Below are 17,683 nucleotides of genomic sequence, written 5' to 3'. Positions count from 1 at the left end.
TTAAAAATAAATTTGTGCCTAGAATGTGTTGTTCAGAAAGAAGCTGAGTATCTGTTATAGAATATCAACTAGAGCGGTGTTTCTCAACCTTGGCAACTTTAAGATGGGTGGACTTCAACTCCCAGAATTCTCCAGCCAACATGGCTGGCTGGGGAATTCTGGGAGTTGAAGTCCACACTTCTTAAAGTGGGTGAGACTGAGAAATACTGCACTAGAGTATCAGCTAGTTTCAATAAAAATGGGAAGAGAACATGTCAAAGCAATCATGCTGCATCAGATTAAGGGCTTCTCTAAGTGTCCGTTTTCACACAAGGAGGTGCCTCAAGGAAGCTTTCAAGTAAGGTAACACACTATCTCCTACATACGTTCCCCAGCAACTGGCACCGAAAGACAGCCTTCGTTTTTAATCCTCCCCACCAGCAACATACAAAATAAGCCAAAGTCTGCTGAATCACCATCCCTTGAAGGCTATGATTTATTTGTTCTATGAAAAGCATCTGGGTGCAGAAAGATGCCTTCATCTGTTTCAGTATTTTGACTAAGTAAATGTTTATTTCCATACACGGAATTACTTCTGGATTGTAATGCCAATTGTCCTACTTTGGATACATAGTTTTGGAGCTCTTAGCAATCCCTCCCCCAATCTTTTTTTAACTTTCTTCAGTGATGCTGTATCATGCGCAAGGAATGGCCTCCTCACCCCCAACCTAGATTGTTTTTATGTAAGTTAGGAAGTTCTAGTTTCAATAAAGATCTTTGGGCAACTTCAACTCATTTAACGTGGTGTGCCAATACACCCCAGCTGCCTGTTGATGCCCTCAAGGCTACCAGCTCTTTCCCCACTGAATTTAACTATACTGCCTCCAACACTATTTTCAGGAATAGCTCTACATTACAGAGTATTCCTGGAAAATAAAAATGGCAGAATTTCAACCTCATGTTTATGCATAAGAAAAAGAAGATAACATGTCAGAGTCCTGGAGGAATGGATGTGATGAGGAATAGAAAGGTACTTAGTTTGTGTGCTAATATCTGCCTAATGAATAAATTTTGCTTGTTTGCTAATTTTTATACCGCATGTTTTCATTTTGATGTTCTGTGTACATTTTGTATATATTTTGTGCACATCTTATGTAGTCTGTCTTTGTGTTTTACCTGGGATATAGCACAGAAACTGTATGCAAAACTTCATAATCTCTAGTACTGGCAAGATCCTGACCCCATCCTGCAAATCCTTGCATTCTCAGATTTATTGGAGACTTACCTACACCAATGGTAGGCTCTCCAGATTGCTCTGGAGATTTTCAAATGACCTTGATAAAATAACCTTATCACAGCGCAGAATCCCTCAGAGGTTTCAGCCTCTACTGAACTTTGTTTCATCCACCCAACATTTTAACACCAGTTCTAACCTTGAATGAATGACAAGATTATGTACAGAACAATACACTAGGATTTATTCTCATGAATTCTGTGCAAGGTACATATGCTTTCTCACGAGTAGTTCCTGGTAATGGGACTGAAAAGTACCATACAGCAGAAACCTACCCATTCTTTCTTGCGATAATGGGAAATCAACATTCAGCCTGGTGAGGGGTGGATCAGGACAAGTAGTGCCTGAACAGCTAAGGCACTTAAAGAGTTAAAACCCAGAGCCCTCCGATACGAAGATCTCTTGCAGGTCTTCCCCTTTTCCTTTAGGTTAACAGATGCAAATTCAGGCAGTTCTCTTGTGAAATTTCTTGAAGTCCTTGGCATGGTCAAGCAGCAACTGGCACGGTGTGAATTGGCTCCCATAGATATCTTCATACTTTTTCATGCAGTCCACGAGCCGCTGGGCCCCATAGTGGTCTGCATATTGGAAAGGGCCTGACACAACATTCACAGAAGTGAGGGAGGGAAGAGGAGAAGATAAGATTTCCTAAACAAAGTGGTCCTTACACCAAAAATATTTCATAATGCTGGCCTTGACTGCCATTGTATGTTAAATGAAATGGTTACAAACATCTCTAGGAATCTGACAGAAAATATAATTTGGAAGGGGAATAATGAGTGGGTGCAGGACTACATAACAGGGTAAGCAATCAAGTTCCGCTGGAGGTTATAAACTTCAGCTACCACATCAACCTTAGGCAGCAAAATGAATGGCATGAAACAATGAGAAATGCAGTTCAACACATCAATGACACCAGGTTGCTTACACCTATCCCTGGAGAGCAGGTACTGGAGCCACAGTTTGACCGTAATGCCAGTTTCTGCTAATCCTCAAGAATACAGGTTAATTTTGGTTAATTTTGTATTGTTTCTGCTAAGAAAGATTTCCATGTTTTGAATATTTCAGGCCTCTTTGCAAGAGCTCAAGAAGTACTTCCTTATGGAAGCAGGTATACTGTAGCATAAGGCAATCCTGCTGCTAATTCTGCACTAACAACTGAGAAAATGGAACCCTAATTATTACCACTTCAAAAGCTGCTTGTGAGATTTTTCCATTGTTAATATTGTTACCAACCCTCCTGGCTATATAAAAGGGACTGATTAATTCCTTGCTGAATGACAACACTCACCTCCTAGGCATGGTGGGAAGCCTAGTCCAAATACAGCCCCAATGTCCCCCTCCACAGGGTTGCTGAGGATGCCCTCTTGTAAGGTCAAAATGGCTTCATTCACAAACCTAGTCACCAAACGCATTTGGATATCTTCCTTTGTGGACCTGGGAAGGGAAGCAGTAACACATTTGCCACCCTCACAGATAGATTAGAAACCTAGCAGCTGAAACAGGTGCAAGTCAGTGACATGGAAAGGCCTCTCATGAGTAAAGAGGATGGGGACCATTATCCAGTGGCAGAGCAGACAAGTCCCAAGGGTTTTTAGTTACCTGGATTTCAGAAAGCAGGTGATGGCCAAGGCCTTTTTTTTCTTTTGCAGAAGGGGACCAGGTTGAAAGCAGACCTAATTTTCCTAGTGGAAAATCTAAATTTGCAATATAATAAAATTTGTCATGATTTCTGAATCCTACATTTAATCTATTAAAATGAATGGAATTTTAATCTATTAAAATGAATGGAACTTAGGTGAAAACCAGCATGGTTTTATATATGAATTTATATATGGAAGGACTATTAGTCTAGTTCCGGAATTGAGAATTCCTTGGTTGAACATGTTGTTTCTAGTGCAGTCTGTTCACACCAGACACAATTCCACTTCTCCTGCATCTGATTCTATTATTTTGGGAACCATACAAACTAATGGACTAGGTTTTCAATGTAAATGATCCTGGGTCAGTTCTGGGATATTCTGCATGCGAAAATGTGTACAGATTTCAGACAGAAAAATTTGGGGAAAGCTCCATCTATCTGAAATATTGCCAGTCAGAGTAGAATAAATTGGGCTTAAATGGACAATGCTCAGTTTCCATAAGGTGCCTGTTATGTATTTATATACCGTCTATGCAGGGAATAAGGAGAGCCAGCAATCAAGCCTTATTCTGGAATGCTCTGTCTATTTGGGAAATCTCTCTTTTCCCACTTACGCTTCTGGCTTGGCAGCCACTTTGAATCTCTCTAGAATTTCATTCATTCCAGTGTTGAGATCCCGTTTCTTTACACCTTCCTTGTAAATATAAAACCCTTTTCCTGCTTTGCGACCTGTCAAATAAAAGATAGAGGGTAGTGGAAAAGAATGAGGAGGCACTTAATAACAAAAGAGGCAAACATTGATCAGAAAAGATAAATATAGGGAAGCTCAAAAAGAGACTCTAAGCTTGTGGAAAGAGGAATGGGGTAGGGAGTGGGGAAAATATTCCTTTATCACAAAATGCTATGGTCATTTCCCTCCATATAATCTACAGGTAGGCCTTGCTTACTGAATGGCTTGTTTAGCAACCGTTCGAAGTGATGACAGTTGGGGAAAAAAGCTTTGCAACCAATCCTCATATTTACAACTGTCACAGCATCCCATGGTCACAGGATCACAATTCACATGCTTCACAACCAGCTTCTATCAAGCAAAATTAATGGAGAAGGCAGAAGTGAAATCGCAAGTCATGGTCATGTGATGTCTTGCTTAACCACCATAGTAATTCACTTAATGATGGAAGCGGAAGTGAGGTGGTAAGTCTGGCACAGTCACGTGATGTTTTACTTGGCGACCATGGCACTTGGCAAAGGAGTTACTGGTCCCAATTGTGGTCGGTAAGCAAGGATTACCTGTATAGAATTCACTGTCACATGACACAGTGGTTTTCAAGTAACAACTTTCAGGTATCATGGTACACAATCTACTCCCACATATTGGGCATTACCAGGGCTCCCTCCTACCCTAATGAGATGATAAGGTAATGCTGTCAGACATCTCCCCACATGACCCACTAGAATGGAGGTTCCAGGCTGGGACTAAGGGAAACTTTGTACAATTTGTAGATGGGAATTTATAACTTTCCATCACCCACACCAACTCCAATGTGGTTATTAACCTTCTGATCAGACATAAATATCAAGGCAACTGAACCTTAATCACACAAATCAGGGATAGCTGTCAGGAACTGCAAACAACTGCATGAGATTCCAAGAATCTCTGCAAGCCATTGTCTAGCATCACACCCACAGCCACTGGTTCCATTAAGAAAAGTCACAGAGAGACAACTGCTGTCAGTTTACCCACTCTGGCTGTCTAGGAGATCAGCAGTTTGTGGGAGACAGACAAACCTGATCCAATAAGTCCTCTCCATTAATAAGTTCTTCTGCACCTGCATACCCATCACATTATATTCTTACTATTAGAAAGAGTAACCCAAAGTAATTAAGCCATAAAGGAAGAAAAGGGAACACAACTAAATCTAGTTTATATCAACACTTCTCACTATATCCTTCTATGCTTCCAAACCATCCTTGATTCTACCACATCTATGCACCCATTCATACATTGCCTTTGGTGCTGTCTAAGGATCTCATCAACTCCATCCAACTACAACTTCCTTGATTTCCCCCCCATTCTTCCTTCCTACATTTGTTCTGGAATTCAATTCTCATTAATTCTCTCTGCATGGCCAAAGTTTTTCAGTGTATTTATTTCATACAAGTCACTCACTTTTATATTCAATACACATTCATTCACCATCTACTCATTCTCTTTTAAAAATAATTTTATTGAAGTTTTAATAAACATAGTATAAACTAACACAGACTAAACTAGAATAAAAAAGAAAAAGTTCAGAAGGTACAGAAAAAAGAAAAAGAAAAGAAAAAGAAAAAAGTAGAAGAGAGAAGAAAAAGGCAAGAAAGACAATGATAAAGAAGTGGCTTCCAACCTTCATCGCACCGAGCATAAGCTAATATAGTAACTTTTCACCCTCTTTTGAAGTTACAAATAAAAAAAACTCTTCTCCCCATAGCCTAACTTTTATATATATGCAATCCAGAAATCGTCAACTTTTCAGTCCTAGTTCAGCAAAAAAGTCCATTAGGAGTTACCAGAAGTATCAAGCAAATAGTTTATCCCTGGTCAAATAGTGCAACTTTATATTCCTTCTTTTTGCTCTGCACAATCTTGATCTTTAAATCATTCCAATGGCATTGCAGGATTTGACCTTTCATCACTCTTTGGCGTTTAAAAGGAGTCTTCAAAGCTTTCGCCAGCCTTTGTAAATTCTACAAAGAGGCATCGTCCAGGATTTCTTGTCGCAGCTGTTCCACATCCTTTTCTTAATTTGTCTTTTGTATTCCCATTTTGGTAATCTCAATTTTGTTGTCTTCCATGCCTTCAAACTCTATAATGTCTATGTCAGGTAAAAGTTTTTTTAGAATTTTTCTCATCAACTTCTAAAAGTTTATCCATTGAAATCTCTATCCTTTCTGAGATATTGGTTATTAATATCTCAGTCCATTTTTCAAAGGACTCTTTAAGACAAGAAAATGTTACAGCCAGTTTAGCCATTTTAACTCTTTTCTGTTTGGTCCTTTAGTTCCCTCTAGTGTCCATTTGCAACCCTCATCAAGCTTGAGTTCCTAATGTGGGTTTAGTTCTGTTTCAGTCATTTCCCACAAATATATTTAATTATATACCTGTTTCAAATCTTATAGCAAAATTAACCAATATTCCAAATCTCTTTGGTCTCCCAATCCATTTAAAACTTTCTTAAATCAAAATCCATTTTTGCTTTTTGCCAACTGTATATTATTTTAAACTCTTAAGTTTAAATCAATTAAAATTTCTTAAATCAAAGAAAAAAGTAAAACTCACCAGGTGTCCAATTAAGCTCACCATTTTGAAGGTCTCTAATATCCATAAAGTGGTTACATTGAACATTTCTGAATGTGATTAGTGAATTTGGCTGGCTTAGTGTCTTTATCAAAGGCTCTGCTGCTCAAACCCAAGGGAAACCGCTGTTTTATGGTCTCCTCGTGAAGAGCTGCCATTCAGAGCACTTGTGAGCAATCTCCCGTTCTCTCTTGCTCCAGAGAGATTCTAAGGACCGGTCTACTTGCCAGTGCTTCAGTCTTCACAGTGGTCATCATCTCTGCTTGTTCATGGAGACGTCTTCAGTCAACTATGACTCACACCGGACAGCATCCACTCATTCTTGATCTTCTCCTTGTTTAACCACAAGCACACTTCCTAAGTAATCTATTCCTACCACATTTAACTTACTTCCATGCTTCTCCTGACATATCCAACTCTAACTTCCATATAACAAAGCCAGGAGAAGCATGCTCTTATAATTGCTGTTTTCAGTTCTTCCAGCAAATATTCATTCTTTGCAACAGACCACACGCTACTTGCTACTTTATTACCAGCATTTACACACATTTAAAACATTCCATTTTCCCATCTTTAATAACTATTCAACCAAGATACACAAATTCTTTCTCACCACTGACACAATGCAATCATCATGTGTAACTTGCAATCATCATAAACAAATTATGCTATTTATTTTCCATGTCTGTGCATGAATAAACTGATGCATGTATTCAAAACAGACATTTTCTAAGCAAGTAACTATGTAACAATCACCATTCTCATTCATTCTTAGGTCTCCAAATAGTCCAATAGCTATAGCTATTTTTGTATTTTCTCATTTCCACCTGCCCATCCATTCATGTCACCTAATAGAATTCTTCTAGATTGCATTTATTCAGAACGTTGCAGTTTTTCCCCAAACTCCTCTCTGATTTGTCCATTATCACCATTCACTGGACCATAACATCTAATTATCACCAGCCTATAGACTCTTACAGTCATATGTACCCACAACAACTTGATAGCCAGCTTGGTGTAGTGGTTAAGTTGCTGGACTAGAAACTGGGAGATTGTGAGTTCTGATCCTCCCTTAGGCATGAAAACTGTCTGGGTAACTTTGGGCCAGTCACTTTCTCTCAGCCCAACCCACCTCACAGGATTATTGTTATGGGGAAAGTAGGAGGCAAGAGCATTATGTATCCTGCTTTGAGTTGCACAAAAGGTGGAATACAAATCTAATAATAAATAAAACCTTGATTACACCAGTTCATACTTTCTGTCATACATTTTATCCCTTACATTCATGATTACATCTACCTCTTCTCTGCAGGTATTCAACTCCACTGCATTTAGTTCTATTAGATCCTTCCCCTTTCTCTTGGTTTCACAGACACGCAACCTATCTGTTTTTCTTTCGTTTCATATATCCATTTACTGTTCTTACATTCCAGGTCACAACCTTCCAAATGCTGTGGTCCTTACAATATAGCTATTGATTCCCCTACTTGTAAAGGTTTTGATCAATAAGCTTTCACATAATGCTCTTTAGTAAAACAGAAAAGGCTTAGTATAAGAGATCAAAAATATAAATGGTGCAAGAACCTGGGATTTTTTAAAGAATCTGGGATTCTTTAAACCCAGAAGATGGATTTTAAAAACCTTATTTATTTTAAAAGCTTATTTGAGAAGCTGCAGTCACTCAGCATCAGGTATGGACTGTATAGAATCTGTGATTATTCCACTGTCTCAAAATAAAACAAACAAAAAATGTCAATGTATTTTTTTTCCTCTCCACTGTTAGCTGTAGATGGGTGTGTGTTTAAGATACTCTTTTCAGCAAACCAAATTGTGCCCATTTACCAGAAACCTTTATATAGTTTTATGGTTACACACCCATGCACGCACACACCCATATACAATCCACTATCCATGTGGCCAACAGTAGCAGCAACAGCAATTCTACCGCATCACGTCTACGGAACCTGAAGTCAAGTGGATCCCCAGCCCAGACAAGTTCAATAAGTGACTTAACTCATGCATTCATCTCTATGGCAACAACTGTCATAACGCTAACAATATACAGGTTAACCAAGTCATTAGAAACCTGTTTACTCAGCCATATCCCAAATTACTTTTAGAATGAAGAGATGAACCCAGAGACTGGGACCAGCTCTAATGCTTGATGGAAATAAAGTCTGATCCAGGATATCCACAGTCACTGCTTTCCTTATAGCAGTATAGGCCAATGCAAAGGATATCAAGTTACTATGAGGAAGCAGGGCTTAAAATGGTGGAAACATTGGGTCTGACAAAGATAAGCCATCTTTCCAGGGGCTCATCTTTGTTTTCAAACTGATTTCAGAGACAGCTGAGACCCAGTGGATTTCTTCATGCAGAAGGAAGTTGCAGCCCTGGGGAAAAGTGACACTGTCCTGTCATATCAATCTTTACTATGCATGACTGACGCACAAAGCAGTTTATAATTACTTTCCATACAAAAACTACAATATACAACCTCTCTTCCAGGGCTGGTATCAGTTGGCAATGCAATTCAAATTCTGGGCTCTTTCTATTAGGAAGGAGGAACAGAATGAGTGGCAGCTGGATTTGAGAAGTGTCTTAAGGGAAACAAGCCATCCCACAGACGTCCATCCACAGACCATATCCCTCCACTGATCCTCAGTCTTTTGGCCCCTGGAAGCTAATGCCAGGCCAGGCTCCCCCTCTCTATGCTTGTTTTCACCCAGGACCATTTGGCATGAGGCATTTGGAAACCAATGGAAACAAGCAAAGAACAAGTGAAGAACAACTGTTTATTGCATGCTGCTGGTACATAAGATTGAACTGCAGAAAGTTCCACAGTTCCTGTTCAGCTTGCAACACTTACCTAGAAAGCCCTTGTCTACCATGGCTTTTAATAGCTCCACATCCCCTCCTTTGAACCGTTCACCAAAAGCTTTGCTAAGATCTTCAGCAACATGAGTGGCAACATCAACCCCAACTTCATCAATCAAAGTAGCAGCTCCAACAGGGAAGCCAAAACCAGTGGAAAGGGAATCCACTTTCTTAGGATCAAAACCTTCCTGCAGAAGACCGAGTTGAAAAAAAAATGCTTTGAGAGAAAGAAATGGAACATATACTACTCTTTGCTAGTTACTGGAACAGGGTGAAGGTAGATCAAATTCTGGTGGTAGATTGTTCGATGATCTGCAATACAGATAGTCCCCTAGTTATGAACGGGTTACATTCCAAGAGGCTGTTTGTAAGTCCATTTTGTTCATAAATCCAACAAGCAAAAAAAAAAAGGCGGAGGCAGGAGGCAGGGCCAGTGGGGCGCAGCATGTTCTATTGCCGGGCAAGGCAGGAGACCTCCGTCCCCTCTCCCCTGTCCTCTGCCACCGCCCCCTCTCCTGCCGCACCTGGTGACAGAGTGCATAAACTAACCCTTTCTGGGAACTCCAACTCCAGTGCAAACCTCAAATGCAGACGGAAGGCTGGAGAAGGTGGGAAAGGGTTACTTTGCCATGTGCTGTAAACTAACCCTTTCCAGCCTTCTCCTGACTTCCAGTTCTGACTTCCGGGTCCATCCTGTTCGTATCGATGAAAGTTCGCAACATGAAAATTTGCAAGTAGGGGACTGTCTGTAGTCAATGATTTCTGTCTCTTGACTGATGAACAATATCAGCAAGAAGATTGCCAGCCTCCTCCCTCTCAAATTAGTGTTCCTAATCTCCATAACTCTTAACACTGATTTGTCACTGGATGATCCCAGTGTACAGCTTATGAGCAAGCTATAATCAGCACTGCCCTATTTTGTCCCAGTTTCACTTGGTGTTACTTAAAAGCCCCAACAGTAAAGACAATGAACCTGAGCTTATCCATCCAATTACACACACTTCTGTGAAAAAGTATTTAGTCCTTTTTTTGACTGAATGTTTACCACTGAATCTTATCAATTTCCTGTGGTAGTGTGAATGAACAAATACACCATAATTTAATGCTTGGGTCATTTATATATAAACAAGGTCAATCAACATAATTTGCTAGTCTGAAAAAGTAATCACCTGTTGAACTAACTGGCTGCATCCCCAGTAGTTGGAGCGACTGCAACGAAATGCTTCTTATAATTGGTTATCAGTCCTGCACACTAGTGTGTAGGAATTTTGACCCATTCCTCCACGGTGAACTGTTTGAGCTCAGTCATATTTGAGGTTTTTTATAGCATGAACTGCTTGTTTCAGATCCTGCCACTCTTCTACAGCATTTCTGACCTGATCATTTTGAAAGACTGAATTTGTGCATCCATTCTCATGCAGGTAGCAAAGCAATCCCAAATTACCATCTTCATACTCAACAGCTGATACAAGGTTCTGAATTATGGAATTCAGTAATTAGTTAAGATACAAGGAACCCACGCAGCCTGAAAATTCCCTTTCTGACTCAAATAACTTTGATGTTATTTGTTAATTCAAACACTCTTTATATTATCAGTAGGACCTGAAATGGGGTGAACATCTTTTCACAGAATTGAATCATCCCATCCAATCCATAAAAGTACTCTCCAGAACCCCAGCTGTTTGCAACAGACACCAACCTGGATGACACGGACAATTTCAGCCAACATGGGTGCAAGGCACCTAGTTGTATAGAATCCTGGGCCATCCTGCGGAGGAGGAACAGAAATATGAAGTAAGTTTGCTAAGGAAAATGAGACAGCAAAGAATCTAACTAGCCTTCCCTCATCAGTTCACATTGATAGATGCAGATTTTCTTGTAATACGGTATTTCATCAACCCATAGCAGCAGTTCTCCAGAGATTCTCATGTATACCTGTGGCAAAAATTCTTGTTTAGACCAACTTTTTAGTGGTATGGGCTAAACAGGAATTTAGACTGAGATCCCAAGTAATATGGATTTATCTGATTATTATTAATATAATTTTGTTTTTATGCACATCATTCATATTCTACATTTAAGTATAAAAGGGTTAAGCTTTGGCCTAAGACTGACATTGGTGACCTCTTCGTGAGCTCTTAGAAGTATTAGGTCAAAGCAGACAAATAACTGGTTCATAAAAAAGTTATTTTGCACCACCAAGAATAGCACAAAATCTAGGCTTCTTTGGGCTTCCAAGGAAGAAATGGTGGACTGAAGACAGCTCCACAAAAAGTGGAGCCAATGACTGAAACCAGTTCTTCGTAATTCCTCTCTGGACAAGGAGAGGACTTGAGATTGCCCACAAGTGCTCCAGGCAGCTGTTCCTCACAAGAGACTGCAAGACAGCCATTCCTGGCAGGTTTAGAGCTCTGAGACATGAGGGAATAGCCATCTTGCTCAAACCATAGTCAGCCCCTTTGACAGGACACTGGGTTCACATACTTCCTTTTCTAATCACTTTTAGAAATTGTTTGTTAACTGCTTTTCAGCTATTAGGAAACTTAGTTTTACAGCACCGGGTGAGTTTCCCTCAATCCTTAGCAAAAAAAGTTTTAAATACAAGTTTAAAGTGAGAATATTATATGCTCAAAAGTGGAAAAGTTCGACACTTGGTGCCATTGGTGAAGATGATGGAACTTGCAAAGATGGCTAAATTGACTTCTTTGATTAGAGAAAAAACAATAACTACATTTATGGTTGACTGGAATCCCCTTATAGACTTTTTGCATGAAACGGAAAAAAATGCACATATGATTTGTGGTTCTGATGATTAGAAAAACTGGACAAAAGAAAAAGGTAAGCTTTTTTTGTAATCATAGAGTAAGAGATAACTTTTATCTTCCTGCAAAGGAAACTGGAAGGTTCTATTTCTTTTTATCTTTTCTTTCTGCACTTTTGTCTTTTCTTTTTCTTTGTTTTCTTTATTCTCTATTAGTTTGTGTTAGTTTTTATGTTTTAAAGAAAACATAAAACTTTTAATAAAATTTATGTTAAAAAATTGGACAGTAGAGGGAACTAGAAGGAACTAAAGATTACAATTAAAGGGGAAGAACATTCAGACTCGACTTAGAAATACAGAATGAAGCAAAATATTTTAACACTGGACATTTGAAGGATATTTTTGAACAATGGACCCAGAAGTTAATTATAAGAGTGTCTGCTCTATAGATAGACCGTGTTTAACAGATGTTTTGGAAAGGAACAAGTTTTACCTGACAAGATTGAGACTTATTTGAAAATGGATTTAAAAATGACGGGCTATAATAATGACATGGAAAAAGATGTTACATTGGACATACAAAAGAAACCAGCTGATGTCTTAATAATTAAAAGGAATATACAAATAACAAACCAAGAGAGTGATCTGGATAATTTTCCTATACTGGATTTAGAAAAGAGACTTGTTAAAGCTTTGAAGAATTTTGTGAGAATGGATAAAGAAAAAATGAAAGGAAATCGAATTCTAGGACATTATTTGAAAGAAGTAAAGATCAAGATTGTTAGAAGTAAAAGGAAGGAATATCAAGTTGGTTTATTTGATTGAGGTTAAAATAGATATTTTGTTATCTCTGGTAACCCTTAATGGACTTTTGCTGACATCAGGACTGAAATGATGAGGTGTTAAGGATTTGTTTATAGATAAGAGATGGGATACGGGAAGAAGAGATCATTTGTTGTATTTTAAGATAAGGTGATAAGTTATTAAAATTGTTTATACTTGTGATGAAGGGGGAAGTCATTTCTTTATATATTTATTTTCTTTTTCTTTACTACATCCTTATTTTTTTTTCTATTTTTCTATTTTTTCTTCTTTTCTGCACCTTCTATTTTTTCTTTTTATTCTTTTACTTTTTTTAATTTGTATTAGTTTTTATTGTAATTTTGATAAAATTTCTATATATGTCTTTTAAAAAAACTGGGCTTCTTCGGCTCTTGTGAAAGTCCTCTGTGCATCTGCAGCAAGCTTCGTGTGAAGAACACGGCTGATACTTTACTTGGCCTCTCAATTCTCACAGCCTACTCATTCATTAATTTAGAACAAAAAATTTAATCCTAGCTATTCTTGCTCAAAGTGATAATTCCACTGGAAGCCTTGTGTATTTTTCATAAAAATCATAATCACCTTCACCACAATGATGACCTTTCCTTGCTTGAGACCAACAGCAACAGCAGAGGCTGCTGTGTCCTGGGATGTCTTGTCAGTAGTGATGATCTCTAGCAACTGCATCTTGTCAACAGGAGAGAAGTAATGCATCCCAATCACCTGAAGCACACAAGAAGGTAAAATGGAAAAGAATTAAGACCCTCGCATACCGTGAGCTCACAATATGCTGCAAAGTGGAAACCCTCAAATCCCTTACACAGAGGTAACCAAAACCTAATTAAAACTAAGCCTAATTCTGTGTGTAAGATTTTTACTCCTTTAAACTGCTCCAGCAGAAAAGGCTGCTGTACTTGTTTAGGTGATGCTGGAACAAACTTCTCACAAATGAAAGCCAAAGACCAATATTTTTTTAAAACCCATTTGCTGTAGTATGCAGTATCACAGAATGAGAGCAGAGATCTAATGGGCCCAAGGCATTTAAAGCAAATAAATATCCCTACTTTATGAGAGAGGTCAAAGCTCAATATCACAATAGGTGCCTTGCAAATACAATGCTGGTATTCCAACAAGATTAAGATACGTTGTGGGGAAAATGGAGATGAAGAGATCTTGCTTAACAATAGGTGTTCAATATATCCTATAAAAACACTGAACTCACCTTCTCTGGCCTTTTGCTGGCTGCAGCTATCTGACTGATGGGGAGAGCAGATGTGTTGCTGGCGAAGATACAATGAGGAGGGACCAGCTGGGAAGACAAAGCAAATATTACATTTGGGAGAAGGAGGGTACATCATTATGGCTACAGCAATCTTATATCAAGAAGAAACTAAACCTCCCTCTTTCCACTATAATATGTGATTTGAGGACCGAGTATCCCATAAAGGCCCTGGTGCAGCCATGTGCTTGGGCACTAGACAGGTCTTGGTCGTACTTGCCAGAAAGCAAGCAAAAGGGTGAGGATTCACATCCCTACAGTAATCATCCTTTCTCTGACTCCCACAGCTATAATGTTGACTGATGGAGTCATCTGGCTGGACTGAATGGAGATACTTCCAGGCAGTTATAGGAAATGATTACTGTCCAGAGCTGGGCATGCCTGGTAAGTGCCCCAAGATCAACATAATCCTCCAATGTCCTCAGCACTTGCAAAGGAATGAGGTGGAAAACTTTATATGGGAAAATAGGAAGTGGGAGACATCCCAAAGACATTCAAATGCATCTCACAGTCCCATCATGCCTATTGCCCATGAGTTCCTACTTACTGCTTCCACCTCCTTCAGCACTTTGTGTTTGATGTTGATGTCTTCAAAGACAGCTTCAATGACCATGTCAGCCTTCCCAAAGTCCTTGTAATCCAGCTGCCCCGTAAGGTCACTTAGGATCTTATCTCTCTCAAATGATGTCAAACTCTTCTTTTTCACTTTATCATTTAAGCTGAGAAAAGTATTAGGGTGGAGAGGGTGGGAAGTTTGAAAATAAGCTGTTTGGGAAAGCCTAATTGTGAAGAAACTGTCCACATTCATAATTTCTTTTACAGTGAGGAAAGCTTGTCTTAAGCTTTGAAGGATCTTTCAAACACTAAGTAAAAACAGCTCTATTTTTTAGAAGCAGATTGCTTTTTAACTTTAGTCTTAGGTTTTATTATTTTTAAGCACAGCTAAAATATGATTTTAGTTTTTTGTTTTAATTCTGAAATCTATCCTTTTACTGCAATTTTTGGTAGCCAGCTTGGAAATATATATACTGATCAACACACAACAAAACAAAGAAGCAAAACTAAACAACGAAGAATTTGAGGGCTAGCAGTGCACTTTTAAATAGCTTTGTTTCCAAACATTTTGCCAAATGCAAGTATTAATCCTGGCCATTAGCTGGATACCCTCCTAAAAAGGAGAGGAAGAATAGTAAGAGGAAGCTTGTCAAACTAAACTAAACCAAAATAAAATGACATCTGGGAGAGATACTCCACTTATAAAAAATCTTGTAAGATGACCATTGTAGGGTATGACAAGAATGTGTCATTGTTTTAAGAATCTTCTGTCAACCGACATTTTATTGCCAAATACATTTAGATCTCCCCAAGCCTAAACTAATTTAGAAAAAGAGATGGTTCTCTAAGTAACTGAGAAAAGATAACAGCTCTTCAGCAATGCCAGCAGCTTCTAAAGATCATTGGGAAAGAGTCATGCACAAAGATATTGAATTCCAAAACAAGAAATGCTGGAATGAAAAGAGATTGTTAGAGTCACATTTGCTACTCTGAGAACTTCAGCCTATACATTTATGACATGAAGAGCCGTCAAGACACACTTAGCAATAAGAGGGGAAAGAATTTTGCATATTACTGCTTCAAAAGCACTGGAACAGCTGGAAGTGGTTATTTCAGGGCTGAAGTTACACCAGGATTCAAATCCCTCCAGGCTGCAAATACACCAGATGCTAGATCCTAAGTGAACCTACCCTTTGTAGACCTGCTGCTGTCCCCTGCTCAAGCCATCCAGGGTGGTGTCCTTCATCAAGATCTTAAGTCCCCTTTCCACAGAAACCTGAGCAATTCCTGCACCCATCAAACCGGCTCCCAGGATAGCAAGTTTCCTGCACAAAAAGGGGATCAAGAAAACTTCAAAGGGAATTTTCATTTTCTCTTTGCTACAGACTCCAGAAAGTAATTTCAGGTAAGCCAACAATGTACAGTGTTCATTAATCCCTCTTGGAATCAAACTCCAGCAATACAGAAATAGTCATAAAACCACCTGAATCAAACTATTAGCCCATTTGGTCTAGGACCCTGATGTTCTCAGTAGCCAAGTAGATCATCCTAACCATTATCAGAAGAATACTCTGATTCTGAAAGTACCATATAGCTACCAGGATCAATAGCTACAGTGGGGCAAAAAAGTATTTAGTCAGCCACCAATTGTGCAAGTTCTCCCACTTAAAAAGATGAGAGAGGCCTGTAATTTTCATCATAGGTATACCTCAACTATGAAAGACAAAATGGGGAAAAAAATCCAGAAAATCACATTGTCTGATTTTTAAAGAATTTATTTGCAAATCATGGTGGAAAATAAGTATTTGGTCAATATCAAAAGTTCATCTCAATACTTTGTTATATATCCTTTGTTGGCAATGACAGAGGTCAAACGTTTTCTGTAAGTCTTCACAAGGTTTTCACACACTGTTGCTGGTATTTTGGCCCATTCCTCCATGCAGATCTCCTCTAGAGCAGTGATATTTTGGGACTGTCGCTGGGCAACACGGACTTTCAACTCCCTCCAAAGGTTTTCCATGTGGTTGAGATCTGGAGACTGGCTAGGCCACTCCAGGATCTTGAAATGCTTCTTACGAAGCCACTCCTTTGTTGCCCGGGCGGGGTGTTTGGGATCATTGTCATGCTGAAAGACCCAGCCACGTTTCATCTTCAATGCCCTTGCTGATGGAAGGAGGTGTTCACTCAAAATCTCACGATACATGGTCCCATTCATTCTTTCCTTTACACGGATCAGTCATCCTGGTCCCTTTGCAGAAAAACAGCCCCAAAGCATGATGTTTCCACCCCCATGCTTCAAAGTAGGTATGGTGCTCTTTGGATGCAACTCAGCATTCTCTCTCCTCCAAACACAACAAGTTGAGTTTAGACCAAAACATTCTACTTTGGTTTCATCTGACCATATGACATTCTCCCAATCCTCTTCTGGATCATCCAAATGCTCTCTAGCAAACTTCAGACAGGCCCGGACATGTACTGGCTTATGCAGGGGGACATGTCTGGCACTGCAGGATTTGAGTCCCTGGCAGCATAGTGTGTTACTGATGGTAGCCTTTGTTACTTTGGTCCCAGCTCTCTGCAGGTCGTTCACTAGGTCCCCCCGTGTGGTTCTGGGATTTTTGCTCACCGTTCTTGTGATCATTTTGACCCCACAGGGTGAGATCTTGCGTGGAGCCCCAGATTGAGGGAGATTATCAGTGGTCTTGTATGTCTTCCATTTTCTAATTATTGCTCCCACAGTTGATTTCTTCACACCAAGCTGCTTGCCTATTGCAGATTCAGTCTTCCCAGCCTGGTGCAGGTCTACAATTTTGTTTCCAGTGTCCTTCGACAGCTCTTTGGTCTTGGCCATAGTGGAGTTCGGAGTGTGACTGTTTGAGGTTGTGGACAGGTGTCTTTTATACTGATAACAAGGTCAAACAGGTGCCATTACTACAGGTAACGAGTGGAGGACAGAGGAGCCTCTTAAAGAAGTAGTTACAGGTCTGTGAGAGCCAGACATCTTGCTTGTTTGTAGGTGACCAAATACTTATTTTCCACCATGATTTGCAAATAAATTCTTTAAAAATCAGACAATGTGATTTTCTGGATTTTTTTTCTCATTTTGTCTCTCATAGTTGAGGTGTACCTATGAT

At 39.3% G+C, this 17,683-nt stretch overlaps 1 protein-coding gene across 1 annotated transcript in view; it reads right to left on the bottom strand.

Moving 5' to 3' along the window:
* Positions 1-1,430: 1,430 nt before the first annotated feature.
* HADHA (hydroxyacyl-CoA dehydrogenase trifunctional multienzyme complex subunit alpha) overlaps positions 1,431-17,683 on the bottom strand; it is a 34,160-nt gene continuing 17,907 nt past the window's right edge. The window contains exons 12-20 of the mRNA XM_007422351.3: positions 15,740-15,874; positions 14,542-14,713; positions 13,938-14,024; positions 13,298-13,438; positions 10,832-10,900; positions 9,125-9,320; positions 3,530-3,644; positions 2,565-2,710; positions 1,431-1,869 (exon numbers count right to left, since the gene is read on the bottom strand). Of these exons, the coding sequence (XP_007422413.1) occupies positions 1,718-1,869; positions 2,565-2,710; positions 3,530-3,644; positions 9,125-9,320; positions 10,832-10,900; positions 13,298-13,438; positions 13,938-14,024; positions 14,542-14,713; positions 15,740-15,874 (1,213 nt within the window). The 3' untranslated portion in view covers positions 1,431-1,717. The remainder of the gene's footprint in view (positions 1,870-2,564; positions 2,711-3,529; positions 3,645-9,124; positions 9,321-10,831; positions 10,901-13,297; positions 13,439-13,937; positions 14,025-14,541; positions 14,714-15,739; positions 15,875-17,683) is intronic.

This window comes from Python bivittatus, unplaced genomic scaffold (assembly GCF_059951505.1).
Source record: "Python bivittatus isolate LINGU-HERP-01145 unplaced genomic scaffold, Pbiv_v1 ctg000690_np1212, whole genome shotgun sequence".
NCBI classification, from domain to species: Eukaryota; Metazoa; Chordata; class Lepidosauria; order Squamata; family Pythonidae; genus Python; species Python bivittatus.
This window is presented reverse-complemented; position numbering and strand designations above follow the sequence as displayed.